This window comes from Leptonotus elevatus, chromosome 7 (genome assembly GCF_054856555.1).
Source record: "Leptonotus elevatus isolate MCC_2025b chromosome 7, RoL_Lele_1.0, whole genome shotgun sequence".
Lineage (NCBI taxonomy): Eukaryota > Metazoa > Chordata > Actinopteri > Syngnathiformes > Syngnathidae > Leptonotus > Leptonotus elevatus.
The window spans coordinates 19,574,203-19,590,234 of NC_141245.1; the positions used below are offsets into that span (position 1 = coordinate 19,574,203).

Consider the following 16,032-nt stretch of genomic DNA (forward strand, 5'->3'; position numbering starts at 1 on the left):
ATAAAAAAACAACTAGTTCTCTTACTCTTGTTAACAAAAGTAGAAAAAAACGTTAATCTAATAGAAATTGTTCAAATGAATTTATGGCAGTGAATGAGTTAAATATACTTGAAGGTCTAATAATCACTAATTATATTACATAGGTGGCGTCAGGCCTTACGGGAGGCCACCATCTTTCTCCTACGGATACCAGAAGGAGACAAACTTGGCTAACGTAGTTAGCCTCCGGTGCTACTTGCCGCTAGTGTTGGACCTTGTGGACCTTGTGGGTCAACCGCAGCTCACCTGCTGGTGGTCCTGTGATTTGGGCCCTTAGCTCTTGCTAGCTTTTGCTAGCTTCTCCTGCTAGCCGCTCGAGCCAATCCTTGCTCAGGCTTGACTCCTGTCAATGAATGGGTACTCGAGGCAGACATTTTATTTCCTTAACGTACTGAGTGTAAGATAGCAACTCATGTTGACGGACATCCCTCCAAAGATACCAAGAGAAGTCGAGCTGAGCAGCACACCTGACATTTATTTACCTTTTTTCACAGAAGCCAATCTAATACTCTCGGCCACCCGTCTTTGCAGGCAGGCCGACAAGGCAGCTCGTTCCCTGACGAGCGCTGAACATGACAAGCGCTGACTGTAATGTGAGCGGCGGGCCAAAGACCAAAAGTGACTTTGAGGCCTCGTCATGCCCTCGTGCCAGCGCACAGTGTGTGTCACTCAAGTCGGCCATTTTCCCAAAGGTCTTTTAGGCATGTATATGTTACGTACTACATCTCATCACAACCACTCTCTTTTTATGGTGTACGGTAGAGACCTGATATTTGTCATGAAAAGTAATCTTAGCATAGTTCGTCCCTCAAACATAACGGTAAAATCAATTGTTTCGATAATGAATCCCCATAATTGCATTTTCATTAAATACGATCACTATGTGGATGCTATCTGCTTCGAAGTCAGCAACCTCCAAAATGAGAGGCTTCTTTGGCTCATTTGCTCGTCTTGTCTGGGAGCCAACGCGATGATTCACGTGGTAGAAATCAGACAATTGCTAGCGTTTAAGGCCACACTTAAGCCCAGGAATTGACTTATGACGCACGCATCAACGGCATCTATCTATTTGGTCAAATTAGTGAGGATGATAAATAAACACAGGGCTTTTATTATGCTAACTATTATTATTATTATTAAGAAATCGATCATCGCTCGAAGCACATCAACAAACGACCGTGTGTATTGTTGATATTTTTATTTAATGCCAGTAGTTATTTTATTTTCAGACCACATCCCGCATAAAAAAGAAAATGTATTTCTCTGCAGTTGGACAGAATATGTCACATTAAAAGAGGGAAATTCTTGGTCTCATTTGACAAAAACGAGGCATTTGCACATGGGTGTGCAGACTTTTTATACCCACTTTAGCTCCCATTGCACAGTGCAGGTGTACCTAATGTTATGGTCTGCCGTTGGCAGCGTACACAGAATGCAAGGCTGCTCCCTCTTTAGGGAAAGTAAAGCAATGCTGACCACTGCTGGTCATACAGCCGCATTGTGGACATACGGCGCCCATGAACGCACCATAATAAGACATACTGTAGCCGTGCATGGAAGAAAACGCGGTCCACATCATCGTGTTGCAGACTAAGTTGACATGCTGGATGGGGGGGGGGGGGGGGGGGCTCTGTAATGTACACATGCATATGTCACTGCCATTGAACTATTTGTGTCTGTTGGAGTATTTATTGTCTTTATAGGCTTGCATTGATCTTCAGTTCCTATGAAATGAGACAAACCGCCATGCAAGTGAATACAAAAAGTCAACCTTTGTTAGTATGAAGCAGTAAAAATAAATAGCATAATATTCTAGATCAGGGGGGCCAGCAATCTTTGCAGTTAAAAGAGCCATTCTAGGCCAAAAAACAAAACACAAACAGTAGTGTTTAGTATAATATAAAGCTAACATAACAGAAAAAATATGCAGCAACCAATACTTTGAGATTCATTTTCTTTTACCTTTCATCTTCCTATTTCTACCTTTCTGTCAAATTTCTGATATTTTTGGTAATTTTATGTATTATAGTAATTTTCTGCTTCTCTTCTTCCCTTTTTTTTTTTTTTTACATTTTATGGCAGTTTTTTTTGTAACATTTTTTTCCTACATTTTTTGCTATTAATTTTCTGACATTTTGGGCAATTCGGTGGACATTTTATGGTAATTTTCAAGATTTCTTCTTTTGTTTTTGGACATGTTACATTTTGAAATTTTTCTTTTCTGACTTTTTATCCAATCCTCTGACATTTTTGGCAATTTCAGGGATATTTTGTGGTAATTTTCTGCTTTTCCTCTTATTTTTTGGGGCGTTTTTAGGTCATTTAAAAAAATCATCTACCTACCTCTTTTCTGACAACTTAACTTTGCCTTTGCTTGTGTAAAGCACATTGAGTTGAAATAAAGCTGCCTTGCCTTAAAAATGTGAACTCTGACAATTTTGGAATATTTCATTATTCATTTTTTACCTAAATAAATATCCATCCATCCATTTTCTTAACCGCTTATTCCTCACAAGGGTCGCCGGGGAGCTGGAGCCTATCCCAGCTTGTTGCCAGCCAATCCGGACCTAAATATATAATTAATTTAAATATTTTTTATTTATTTAATATTATCACAAAAAAATACAAATCTAACAAACATATTAATTTCTATTATTTAAAAAAAATTATAGATCCACAGGAGCGGGACTAAAGAGCCACATGTGGTTGCAGACCCCTGTTCGACATATTCATTTGTGGATAAAAAAGCATTCTGCCCAACTTCCTATAATTTTTATGATATGTTACATAACTCATAATCCCAAACTTATTTCTCGGGACTCCCTCGGTTGCCTTTCAAAAATCAGAAAGATTTCATGTTCTATTACGGTTTCATCCACAACCAATAGTTTGGTTGCATAAGAGATTATGTTATCTTTTCTCTGGGGCGGGGAAATCCAACTCGCATCATGGGAAATACAAATTGCCCCGTGAGGCAGATGCCTGTTACGTCACACGTGTTTCGCCATGGAAACGCATCTCGTATGCGGGCTACATGCATGTTGTCAAGAGTTGTGGTGTCAGCAATTTGGTAACTTGGGGTGCGAGGGGTGTAACGGGAAGTGTGTGTTGGTAATTCCAATGTGTCTTACTATGCAGAAGAGCACTCCACCTGTGAAGATGCCCACAATCGATTCCTGAAGCTTAAAACGTGGAGCAATATGACTGTCATACTTCAACTCTTGAATCGCCTAATTTTTTCTTTTCTTTTGAGTTGCGAGCGCTAAATGGTGGCAGAGAATTTCACAACAAGCAGCATATAGTGAATAATTCTACAACAACAACAAAAAAAGGCCATGTGCTTGTTTCAAGCTGTTTATTGCCATTCCCAGTTTAAGTTTAAATAGGAAATAAAGAGTATTGATTTGAGTATTTAACCATATAACTTTTGAAAGTCTGCTAGCTAAATGCTAAGCAAAACACAAAACACCATAGCTAAACCGTTTTTTTTTTTGTCAACAAGAAAAAAAACATTAAAGCTGTTGGCGAACTTGAACAAACCTTGCATACCAAGCATATATTCTATATCTTCTGCGAAGAACAACTATTACTGCAGCCTACTGAGTCACTTCGAAAGTCTTCTGTGTGTTGTATGTACGTCTGTATTATACTGCCCCCTGGTGGCTAAGGTCTGCACGACAGGAAAAAGCACAATGTAAATGTGCATTGAAGTGTGAAATCATGATTCACAAACTGTTTAATTCTTTACTTTGTATTAAATGATGTTATTACTCCCTAGGATTTTTTTTTTTGAAATGCAATAAGTTCATTTCACAATAAGCAGCAATTTGGCAAATAGTGATTATTTCATTTAAAAAAGGGGCATCAAGCTGTTTAATGGCGCTCCCACTTAAAGTTTACTGTCAAACTAAAGATAAAACAAAAAATAATGAGATGTTTATTTATTTTTATTAAACAACCCAACTATATTGCTCTAAAAATGGCTCCCGCTAGGGTAATGCTAGCTATAAGCTATACAATCACAAATGCCATTTACATGCTAACAAAAAGCATTGATAGTTTCATTTTTCCCCAACATTTGAACACTAATGGCTGAACAACTCACTGAGTAGTAGTCACGGACTTATATGGCGGCAGCCATCTTTTGTTGCCACAACTTCTATTATTTCTTGGCTGAAAACACTGTTACCTGTGCGTGTTTTACGCTAGGATAGTCATGAGAGCCACCCAAAGAGCAAACTTCACTGTTTGCATCAACCGTTCAGAGTATACTATCATGAATTTAAGTTTATATTTCGCAGCAATTTTGTTTTCTGATGGACTTGACTTCCACTTGATTGCTGATAGTTCTAACAACTGATGCAGGTGAATCTTTGAGTAGCACCTGGAGATGTACCTTTTTAACTCATTCACTGCCATTGACGCCCATAGACGTCAAAAATTCATTTGAACTATTTCTATTAGTTAAAAAAAAAAATTATCTTCACTTTTGTTAACAAGAGTATGAAAACCTAGAATTTTGTGTGTGTGTGTGTGTGGGGGGGGGGGGGGTATTTAGAACAGATATAAAATCGTGGGTTAACTAGTGAAGTCATGCGATTAATTACAATGACAAATTTTAATCGCCTGACACCCGTCATTTTTAATAATCTTTTTTTTAATCGTGAGTTAACTAGTAAAGTCATGCAAATAATTACACTAAAAAAATATAATCACTTGACGCCCCTCATTTTTAATAATCTTTTTTTAAATCGTGAGTTTACTAGTGAAGTCATGCGATTAATTACGTTGACGAATTTTAATCGCCTGACACCCCTGATTTTTAATAATCTTTTCTTTTTTAAATATTTTTTTAAGAAGAAAAGATAATTAAATATTAGGGGCGTTAGGTGATTAATTTTTTTTAATTGTAATTAATTGCATGACTTTACTAGTTAACTCACGATTATTAACACATTTGATATTTTATATGTTCTGAATGTGCAATAATTTTTTTCCTAGGTTTTCATACTTTAACCATTAACAAAAGTGGATTTTTTTTATTATTAATTAGTCCAAATGAATTTTTTTTACGTCTATAGGCGTCAATGGCAGTGAATGAGTTAAGACAAATTTAAGTTGTTTTTTTTCTTAACAATGAAATGCTTCTCCCAGACTTCTTCAACTAAATGGTACCATTTTTGCCATACAGGTCGAAACTAACGTGAAAACGCCATGGAGAAATCAGGTTCGGCGGCCTTGGTGAGTGGCAACATAAGATGGCGGCCGGTGGCGTCACCTCTCCCAACAGCATTTACTGTCCAGTCATATATAATGTTTGTGATGGTAGTAGAAGAATAAGTTTATTTGTTATATATTTTTCAAACGTCAAAGGAGAATGCACACAGAAGTGCTCACCACTAGTCATATCTAGTAATATGACATGTATGAAATATGCAGAATCCAGCCTTTGATGGTTTGGCTGGTGCAAAGCGGCGTATTGTGGAGGTGCAATAATCGCAGGCCTGTGTGTGCACATGCATGCAGAAACAGAGGCATCCATTGAAGGCGAGGCGAGGCGAGGGGAAGGGAGGGGTGAGGAGATGTGTGTAGCGTAGTAGTGGAGTGGCTGGCTTATCAGGGCTAACCATGTGTAGTGGATCGAGGGAAGGTGCTGCATCCTCACGCTTTATTTCTGTCGCCACACCCATGCGTCACACACACACACACACACACATACACACACACACGTCACACGATAAACACTGAAAGGCGTGGATGCTCCACATGGAGATGATTTATTTATTTTTATTATTTTTTTTTAGGTGCAAATATGTCCAAGACGTGTCTCTCTGTCAATGCGCATGATTCTGCGGCTCCCCTACAAGTCTACTACGGGCACGCTCCAACTCACCTTGAATGAGGCGCACGGCCGACCCGGCCAATCACAGGCGCGAGAGGCCCGACCGACAGCCAATTAGGCGAGAGGTAGGGGGCGGGATTTGCCAGGAGCGAACGAAGGGAGGGAGCGAGCGTGTGTGTGTGTGTGTGGGGGGGGGGGGGGGGGGGCGCTGGGCTTTGCGCTTCCTCCCACTCCTGGCTCAGGCGCTCGTAAACGGAGAGAGAGAGAGAGAGAGGAGGGGAGAGGAGGGGGGGGAAAAAAAAAGAAAAAAACGGCTCCGTGTGTGGCGAGACGAGCGCGGCGGCGGCGGCGGTGCAGGTGCTGTGTCTCATCGGGGATGCGGATGGAAGGACGGGGGAGGGAAGAAGGGACGAAGGGAGGCGAGCGCGCCGGGGAGACGACACCGGATGCGAGAAGTCGCTAAAAAAAAAAAGAAAAAAAAAAGGAGGAGAGCTACAAATAAGGAGGCGCAAGGTCGAATATGAGCCATCGTGGTCGAACGAACGGGGCACTTGGCGTGGCGATAGCTGGCTGGCAATAGTACTATGATTTGGTATGTGGCCACTCTGATAGCAAGTGTATTCAGCACCAGAGGAACGGCCGCTCAAGGTGAGTCGAAGTGCAATTTAATAGCCCCCGTTGCATTTTTGCACACCATCTGTGCGTGCGTGAGAGCGCGTGTGCTGCTGCGGCTCGAGACATGCGTGGCTTTTCTTTTCCCTTGCACGAGATTTTGCTCCTAAAAAGGCTGACACGCACACACTCACACACACACACACGCTCACACAATAGATGACTGTGAGCACGGTTGATCATGCTTCATTCAGCGTGTGGAAAGCGTGCATGTGATCATAGCACGGCAGGTCCCCATACTCCTGTGAGAGGGGTGTGACCGTCTGAGCCCCTCCAAGGATGGACCAAGTAGCTAAATAATGCATCACATGTCAGATGAATGCACTCTTAGCTTTGACAGGAGCCTGCAATGTGCACTATCGTGATGTCGCGATAGCGCGTCCAGCATCAATTTTTGCATCATCAAATGACCAAATCACCCTCGTTTTTTTTTGTTTTTTTTAATAGTCGTACTCCATGTGCATTGACAGATGCACTCACTTAACCTTGCTTTCCCATTCATGTCCAGACGAGGGAGACACGGGCCAAGCTGTTGCCTGGTAACTGATCCCAGTGACTCCCTCCCACCCGCACGTCCACGCATACACATCCCAGTCCAAAGTGCTCTGCTTGCACACGTCTGGCGTGAAGTCTGAGAGAGAGCGGAGTCTTAAAGCGTTGCCGTGTTGGCTTTGCTGCAGTGAAGGTGACAGACTGGCGGATTGCTGCAACCGCAGAGAGTAATCGGCGTTTGTTTGTTTGAGGGAGGTGTTCATTAGGGCCATGCTGGAACTTCAATCTTTTAACTTGTTCTTAAAAAGAGAAATTGTTATTATTATTATTTTATTTCAAAAGTACACTTTAATTTCTTGGGGAAAAATCATCAAAACAAATTTCACAAGGAAATACAAACTTTTTGTTGGAAAAAGAGGCCTTTTCTTGAAAAATTATAGCTTGCTCAAATAAATAAGGCATTTTTTGGTGAAAGCTAGAACATTTTTTATTGGATTTTTTTTCTTGAATTTTTTTTAAAATAAATTCCTAAGATGAATTAAAACAAAGTAATAAATACAGTTTTATGTTTAAATAATATATATTTTTTAAAAATCGTTCTTTTCTTGAAAAAGATACCTTTAAAAAAGTTGATTATTGAAAGAAGCAAAAAAAATAATTCTCTGGAGAAATATTTTTTCCTTGAAAAAAAAGTTATTCTGAAAAAAAAAAGACTGCGAAAAATATTAATATTCTTGAGAAATTACAGCTTTTTCGGAAAGTTTTGTTTGGGACAAAAATATGACTTTAAAATGATTTTTTTGCTTTTACTTTGAAAAAAATACAGCTTTGTTTTTTAAACAGATGACAACTTTTATTTCTAGGTCAACATTGTTTTTACAGTGGAACTTAAAACATAGAACATGATCTAAATTATTTTTTCAAAAGGAAATAATAATGATAATAATGATAATAATCATATTATTGAAGTGCTATTTAAATAGTCACCATCTTAGAATGTTTAGCATGTTTTGCATAATAAAACTAAAAAATCGTAAAATGACTTTAACTTTGGTAATTTGTGACGCTATTTATACATATGCTGTTTATGTTTGTATCTAAGTGCGTGTAGTTGTTCTATGAAACCTTTTGATGCTCTCCTTTGTGAGGCGATAACTTTTCCCTCTTGAAATGTGATCTTCTTGACGTGAACGTTTAGGTCCAGAAAGTGGAGATTATGTGACAAGTCGAGTCGTAGTTTCATGTTATCTGTAAATCAAAGCTGCCAAGTCGGTAAATGGGTCAAGTTTAGATGGGATTATTATTTTTCTGTTACACGGCCGACTGATGAGATGGTGCCGAAATGTGGACGGTGAAGTCGCTTATGATGTGAATGGGAAAAGGCAAAATCAGGCCAGTGACTATTTGGGCAGTGTATCAAACAGTCCATATTTAGTGTGAAGCAGGAGAGTCCTACCAACTGTGTTGCATGTTCACATGAACGTCCTGACATGGTGTGTTGTGCAAACTGGCAAACGATACCCGGGTTTAAGCCCCAGGACAAGTCGACTGCTGAGCATCTGCGCCCCTTTTTTTTCTTCTCACCGCCTCCCTCTGTTTCGCACGCTTCTGTGCATTCATTCACTTGAGTATGCAACACATGCAGATCTCGATTTATCGGAGAAGAACTGTCTGGCAATGCAGTTGATTCTTATGGTAGAGTTACAGCAAATATTCAGACTTTTCAAGGATTAGAACTAGGGCCCGACCAATCACGTTTTTTTTTATTTTTTAGGCTGATGCTAATTTCAGTATTTGATTGTAGTTGGCAGTGGTGGAGAACTGTGCCAATGCTAGAGCTGATTCGAATCGTTTGGATGGTGACCCATGTGCGTATATTAAAGTTAATTTGTGCCTTGAGATAAGAATGTCCCAACTTATGAGTTTTTCAAGATACGAGCCTCCTTTTGACCCATGTGCGTATATAAAAGTTAATTTGTGCCTTGAGATAAGAGTGCCCCAACTTATGGGTTTTTCAAGATACGAGCTGCCCTTTGACCCATGTGCGTATATAAAAGTTCATTTGTGCCTTGCAATAAGAGTGCCCCAACTTATGAGTTTTTCAAGATACGAGCCACCCTTAGCCGATTGTTTTGCTTTTGACTTGCGAGCAAAAATGTGCGATATGAGGGCTTCGTGATGGCAGTGAGTGAACTCAACTCACTTCACAAAAAGCAGCAGTTTGGCAAATAGTGAGCAGTTGTTAAAAAAAAGAGGCTTCAAGCTGTTTAATACCACTCCCAGTTGTAGTTTACTCTCAAACTAACCATAAAACAAAGAGAATTACACGTTGTGTATTTAAAACAACCACAAAGCTTTGCCTGAGGAAAGTCAGTTTAGCTAATGCTAATAAACAATGCAAAACCCCACAAAAGGGCAAATGAATAGCATTGGTGTTGCGGTTAGGGCTGGTGAAAAATAAAGTCGATTTAATTATGTATGTGTGAACTAAATGGTAGTAGCTGTCTGTTTACTGTAAATGGTAATCGCTAGCATGCTAATGCTCATCGTGATTGCTAATGGTTTAGCATAGGGCAGTTTTGCTTGTGTTTAATAATGCTCATGCACAGAAGAAAAATAATTAATAAAAACAATATAAAATTTTGTGACGGGGGGGGATTATCCAGCGGGAAAATCGATAAGATAATCGATTTGTATCTAGTGAAGAATGATCCAATATTACTGCGACTTAGTGACACCAGAAGCAGGACGATGCCCATAGCAACATACGGTACCCTCACAAGTTGAGCCGTACCATATCGAATTGAATCGTAATCTCACTGAATCAAATCGTTCCACTTTCAAAATGAGCCGACGAGATACATATCAAATTGTCTTTTATTAGAGAGATGCACACCCCGAGTAAATGCGTTTGTATCTCATCTAAATGTTAAATCAACTGACTCGTTTTCTACTGCAAAGTCTGCTCCACAAAAATAGCTCGGGCTGAAAATATCAGCAGCGGTCACGGGAAGTTTCTTATGCAATTAATTTCTTATTATTATTTGCTGCCAGGTGGGGGGAGGGGGGGGGGGTTTATAGCATATGGTCCGGCCGACTGGAGGTCACTTCAACAAAGTCAACGCTGATTTGGCAACCAATCAAGGTGAAGCAGGAGCCACTCTGGTGGCACCATAAGCGGTAATTAAGTGACAGTGGCGGAGCGTTGCTGTTTGAAGGGGACTATTTTCAGCTTTGCGTTGCTGTTTGACAGCATGCGCAGATCCCATGTGAACAGCGACTTGGCAATTGGGATCTTAAAATAAATAAATAAAAATCCAGCGCTACTTATCAGTACATACTGAGTGCAGTTTACTGCAATAATACTTCTAATCTGTCTTCTAAATCCCTAATGATCCATTTCTTCAAGCAAGATATCACGGCTTACTGTATCGAACGATTCTTCGACATCAATAAATACCCTCACTGTAAACAATCGTTTTTCAATGTTAATCGTCATGCCGTCAAAACGGCTGTTGAAAATAAAAAATGAGTGTTTTGTTTGTTTGTGAAACCTATATTGATTGGTGCCTATAATATTGTATCTGGTCAGAAATTAATCTAAACTTGCTGCGAAAAGTTGGGGTAATAGTGAGATCCGGGTCATGGCACCAATTGAAAGGTTCCCGGACAATCTCCGCCGGACCTTGTATCTTTAATGGCAGCTATAGGCCTACTAATAGGAACTACCAGAAGATTGTAGATTTGCACTCATAAACTATTTCTTTACAGCCTATGTTTGACTCCACGGCCTTAACTGGTTTCAACTGTTAAGTGCACAAGGGTGCAGATAATAAATCAAATCAAATCTTAACTCATTCACCCCCAGCCATTTTCAGTGAAGCAATCCCCTTCGCTCCCGGCTGTTTTACTGGATTTTGATGATTTTGCACGGTTCACAGAATATTGTGTTCTATTGCTATACAAACATGGAACCTACCAAAAGAAAGATTAGAGTCTCTTCTTTCATCAGGAAGAAAAATGTTTTGTATTTGTTTCCGTTTCGCAGCAATTAGCATTAAGCTAAGTTAGCTAAGTTTCATCGATGTTCACAAATCACTTCAAACCCTGGGGAAAAAATATTTTTGCAACATGGCCCCGGCTGATCTCTTGTACTCTGCTGCCACCTGCTGGTTGATTTTTGTAATAACTAACATTGCTTTAAGTGACCTCTTCAGGTCAGGCCTTCTGTATGCTCTAGCATAAAAAAACAACGTATAAATATGTTTTTAGGAGTGACGGATAAAGTATTAAAAAACATATTTATACGTTTTTAGGGTTTGAATGAGATAAAGTCTAAAGTTCATAAGAAAACAGTCCGTGTCCAAATATATGGTGACCCAACGTTGTGGCTTGCAGCGGATGCAAGGTCACATCCATTAACTCCACTCCTAACATTACCTTCACTCTACAACGAGAAGCCTTGCTTTGGTGGTGTCACATTTCCTTTATCCGAGAGCAGGATGCCAATTTTCACTCACATTACTCAACTTTTGAAAGGCGAACGCGTTCACTGTACACACTACCGCTTGACTATACTCAAAAACTCAACACATTCAACAATCTGAAATCTCCTCCAAAAGTTTTAAAAACTGACTTTTACTCGGCAACCTGACATTTGGTAGTCATCTTTATCATGTCATATATGGCATATGACAAAATCTTATTTTAAAAGCTTCTTTCATGGCCGCCTTGTAATGTGCATTTCGGAGCCGCACTGTGTTGCTTCGCCCTTGGTCCCATCTTTCTCTCCTTCCTCGTTCTGCACGGGAGTTTTTTGCGCAGGTGTCAGCACATCCACGGCATCCCTGACTGAGCATGGCGCATCAGAGCGCGCGGCTCGGCAATTAAAAAAAAAGGCTTGAATTATGAAAAGAGCTATCTGGACTGGTCCCGACGTAGCAAGACTCAGATTAGACGATTTTTGGACAGCCGTGGCAATCCTTACAGCCACTTTTCTCTGCTCACCATGCATACCACCACCCACATTATCTCACGACTAATGACACATTTTATATCTGTTCCAAATGTACAATAATTTATTTCCTAGGTTTTCATACTCTTATTAACAAAAGTGGGAAAAAATATTAAACTAATAGAAATAGTTTTAAATGAATTTTTGACGTCTATAGCCGTCAATGGCAGTGAATGAGTTAATAACGATTATTTTGGTAATAATTGAAATCATGATTATTATTTTGGTACAAAACAAGAAAAAAATATTAAGGCAAAAACAATTTTTTGAAACACTAATCTGCAAGTTACTTTTGGGTGAAACCACATTTATTAAATTAGTTATTGAATTAATCATGACTTAACTATTGAAGTCATGCGATTAATTACAATAAAAAAAATTGTTATCACCTGATGCGATAAAAAGAAAAGATTATTAAAAATTAGGGACGTCAGGCGATTAAATCTTTTAATTGTAATTAATTGCATGACTTCAATAGTTAACTCACGATTAATCAAAAAATGTTATATCTGTTCTAAATGTCCAATAATTCATTCATTCATACTCTTATTAACAAAAGTGGGAAAAAATGTTAAACTAATAGAAATAGTTCAAATTAATTTTTCGACGTCTATAGCCGTCAATGGCAGTGAATGAGTTAATAATCTTTTTTTTCTTCTTTTTTTTTTACAATTATGCAGATTTTGTAATTGTGGAGTGTAATAATGGAAATTGTAATTGATCTTGGATTAATTGCACAGCCCTAACCCCATAATATGTATCGAAACGTCTTTTATTAGAACGAAGCAGGCTCCCAGCAAACATATAAAAACTTAAAAAACACTTCCTAATCAAAACAAACATGAAGAGGCACCGTTCTGGTTACATATTGTCAATATAATAATATTTGCGTTATTTTAAACACTGTTCAGTTGAATTGTACACAAACACGGGGCTTTTCGCCTTACGTGCATACATACTGTATCCAGACGCACACACCCACACACACACACACACACACGCACACACGCTCCCTGACGTGACCTTCCGCCATGCAGCCTGGCATTCAATTACCTCCCTGTCAGTGGCCCATCCAGCCCAGTGGCTGCACGCCCTTGAGAGGCTCTCTGCAGCCATTTCGTCCAGTGAGCCTACTCTGTGTGCCGCTTGTATACAAACATCCCTCTTTTTTTAAATTTATTATATATATATTTTTTTTACTTTTGCAATGCAGATGTTTGTTGGCGCTTAACTTACAGTATTGTAGCCCAGAATGTGCTTTTTTTGAGCGTATTTAGTGAAGTCGTGAGTGGGATGCTTTTTATGTTGTTTACATGCACTTGAAAACAAGTTGAAATCTGCAGCGGTTTTAGCCCCTGCCTCAATGATCGTGTGTTGCTACGGACAGCTGCCCGGTGATGGGCCCTGAACAGATGTTTTTCATTGGTTTATGGGGTTTATCATAACAACATGGAATAAAAGGTTTTTATTTTTCATGTCATTTTCGGTGTGCAGTACTGTTCGTGGTCAGCCTATTTGGCCATTTCCAAGCTAGTCATTAGCGATGATACTTTTAGCCATATGCTAATCGTGTTAGCATATGTAAAACAAACAAATTATATATATATGTATATATATGAGCTGTCAAACGATTACATTTTATGATCAGATTAATCACACTGTAGAATTTTGATTAATCACGATTAATGACATAATTAAAAATAATAAATTTTATTATTTTTTATTTTTTTACATTTAATGCTATAAGGACGTCTTCAACATTTTTTGACCCACTGCGCACTCTAATCAGTTAATTACTTGCAGAGAGAGAGAGAGAGGGGGTGGAGAGACAGAGAGAGGGAGAAAGAGAGGGAGAGAGGTGGAGGGAGGGAGGCTGAAAATGCGATTGGTATTTAATTCAGTCAAAGAGCTTGACTTTTTCTTATTTGGCAGAATGTTTCATTTCCTGATGTCGGGTTATTGTCACACTTTATGTCGGTGATCTTAATTCTATTTATATAACTCCTAGCCCAAAAAAGAAGAAATCTATTCTCAGCCGTTATGTTCTCAACAAATTAGAGTGATGTCACACGGCCAGTCAATGGTGCTGTTATGATAATTGACGTCTATTTTTGACAGTCACCGAAATGCCAGCCAATGGCGGTACAGTCAGAATATATGGGAAAGCCACAGACAAAGGAGTAAAACATGCAGACTGAATGAATGAATGAATGAATGAATGAATGAATGGGAGATAGCTTTAAGTTTACATTATGGGAAATGAATATGTTGTTGATAGCATGAATATTCCCCATCAATAAGTGCTCATAAACCCGTGCGGGCGTCATCGTGAATCTATAGGAAATGAAATTGCTAAATGCTATGATCAAGCCACAGCTGATTGCGCCCCCTTGAGGATCCTCTTAATGAAATTGGACAATTATTAGCCCTGTAACGAACAATCCAGCCAGGAAGCAGAACCCTCCTGAACGTCAGCACAGAATACAGAAAACAAACATGGATTGTTTTTCTTCCCCCTCGCTGGTGGGCTTGAGTTTGCGCTCGAGCTTGCGCTTGACGTCAAGTGACTCGACTTAGTCAAAGCAAACAATGTGGCCAGTGTGAAGTTACAGGGGAAATCTGAAGCAGTCGGGAGGGCCGTGAATTCAAAAGACCTTTGATATCTATCGGCCATTCAGTCACAACAATGGTAAAAAAAAAAGAAAGAAAAAAAAAAGAAAGAAAAAAAAAAGACCTTTTAATGTCAGTGCTTTGCATTTCAAAGCAACCAACCCCGGGCCAAATATGTCCTGCCTTCAAAAAAAAAGACCACCACTTTTTTGTGTTAGCCTTTTTGTTGTAATCTTCCATATATTTCAAAAGTGAATGCGTAAAATGTTTTACTTTTCATATTGTGGTAAACAGAGGGAACTGTGCTGTTGTTTGAATAATGGTACAATATATCGACCTTTAAGTCACTGGCATGTGGATTTGAAAGATTTTAGGCTAAATAATTTTATTGACAGATAATTACACTGATAGTTTTAGCTCATCTAAGTTTTGAAGAAACAAAAAAGGTTTTAGTGCAATTTTAAATGTCAAAATCCTATTCATTCTCTTCATCCTTCAAAACAGAGAGATTTAGAAGACAACTCGCTAGCTAGCGTACCATATTCTAACCAAAGATAACAATAAAACACAAAGCTAACGTAAAGCTAACTTGCTAGCTATCCTCATTCGAATCAGGGATGCCACAGTCCAACTCGGTGCCTCCAAACATATCTTTATTTATTTATTCTGTTCATTTTCCCTACATATGACAATTATTAAATCATGTATTGTGTAAATAATAATGTATAAAGGAATTACTGAGCACTTCAAGCTAACATTGTTGTTAGCTTGCTACCATTTAATTGTATTTGCATGTCAGTCAAGATTCCAGCCTGAGCCTCTAAAGCCATATTTAGTTTGGATTCAAATAGAAACATATAAACAAGAAGTCAACTTTTTAAATGGATTTTATGGATTAGGTCATCTTTCAAACTTTTAAAAATGCTAGGCTATCTGTCTCCTTTGGGCTAAGATAAGCGTCCATACAAAATAATTGTTTATTTGCAGATTTAACAATGAAATGAAGTATTGTTGACTCACGAGATGGATATTTGGACACGGAAATACAATGCAGCTTTACTTATTTCCCTCTTTTGGTCAAGAGGCACAATAGCAAAGCAGATTCCAGCAGATGAGTCTGGGAAAAAAATATATATAATTTGATTTAATCTGCTTCTGTTTCAGAGTAGAATCTGCGCTGGCTGAAACGAGCAAAGTGGATTAACTCTATGACAGGATAATACCGATTAAAATGATAAACACACTCACTAAGTGATCCATATGGCCGTTTCGAGATGGAGTCCAGGCTTTGGTTTGTCGACAGAAGCAGGTGGTGAAAATATCTCGGGTTCGATTCCAATTTGTCAAAAACAAGCTTACAGGT

The 16,032-nt window shown here is 38.9% G+C and overlaps 1 protein-coding gene across 3 annotated transcripts in view; it reads left to right on the top strand.

The window, feature by feature from the left end:
• Nucleotides 1-6,199: 6,199 nt before the first annotated feature.
• The window catches only part of igsf9ba (immunoglobulin superfamily, member 9Ba), a 56,818-nt gene continuing 46,985 nt past the window's right edge, over nt 6,200-16,032 (top strand). For all 3 annotated transcript variants that reach the window (XM_086079726.1, XM_086079727.1, XM_086079728.1), the window contains exon 1: nt 6,200-6,529. In XM_086079726.1, coding sequence (XP_085935852.1) covers nt 6,466-6,529 — 64 coding nt within the window. In that variant the 5' untranslated portion in view covers nt 6,200-6,465. The remainder of the gene's footprint in view (nt 6,530-16,032) is intronic.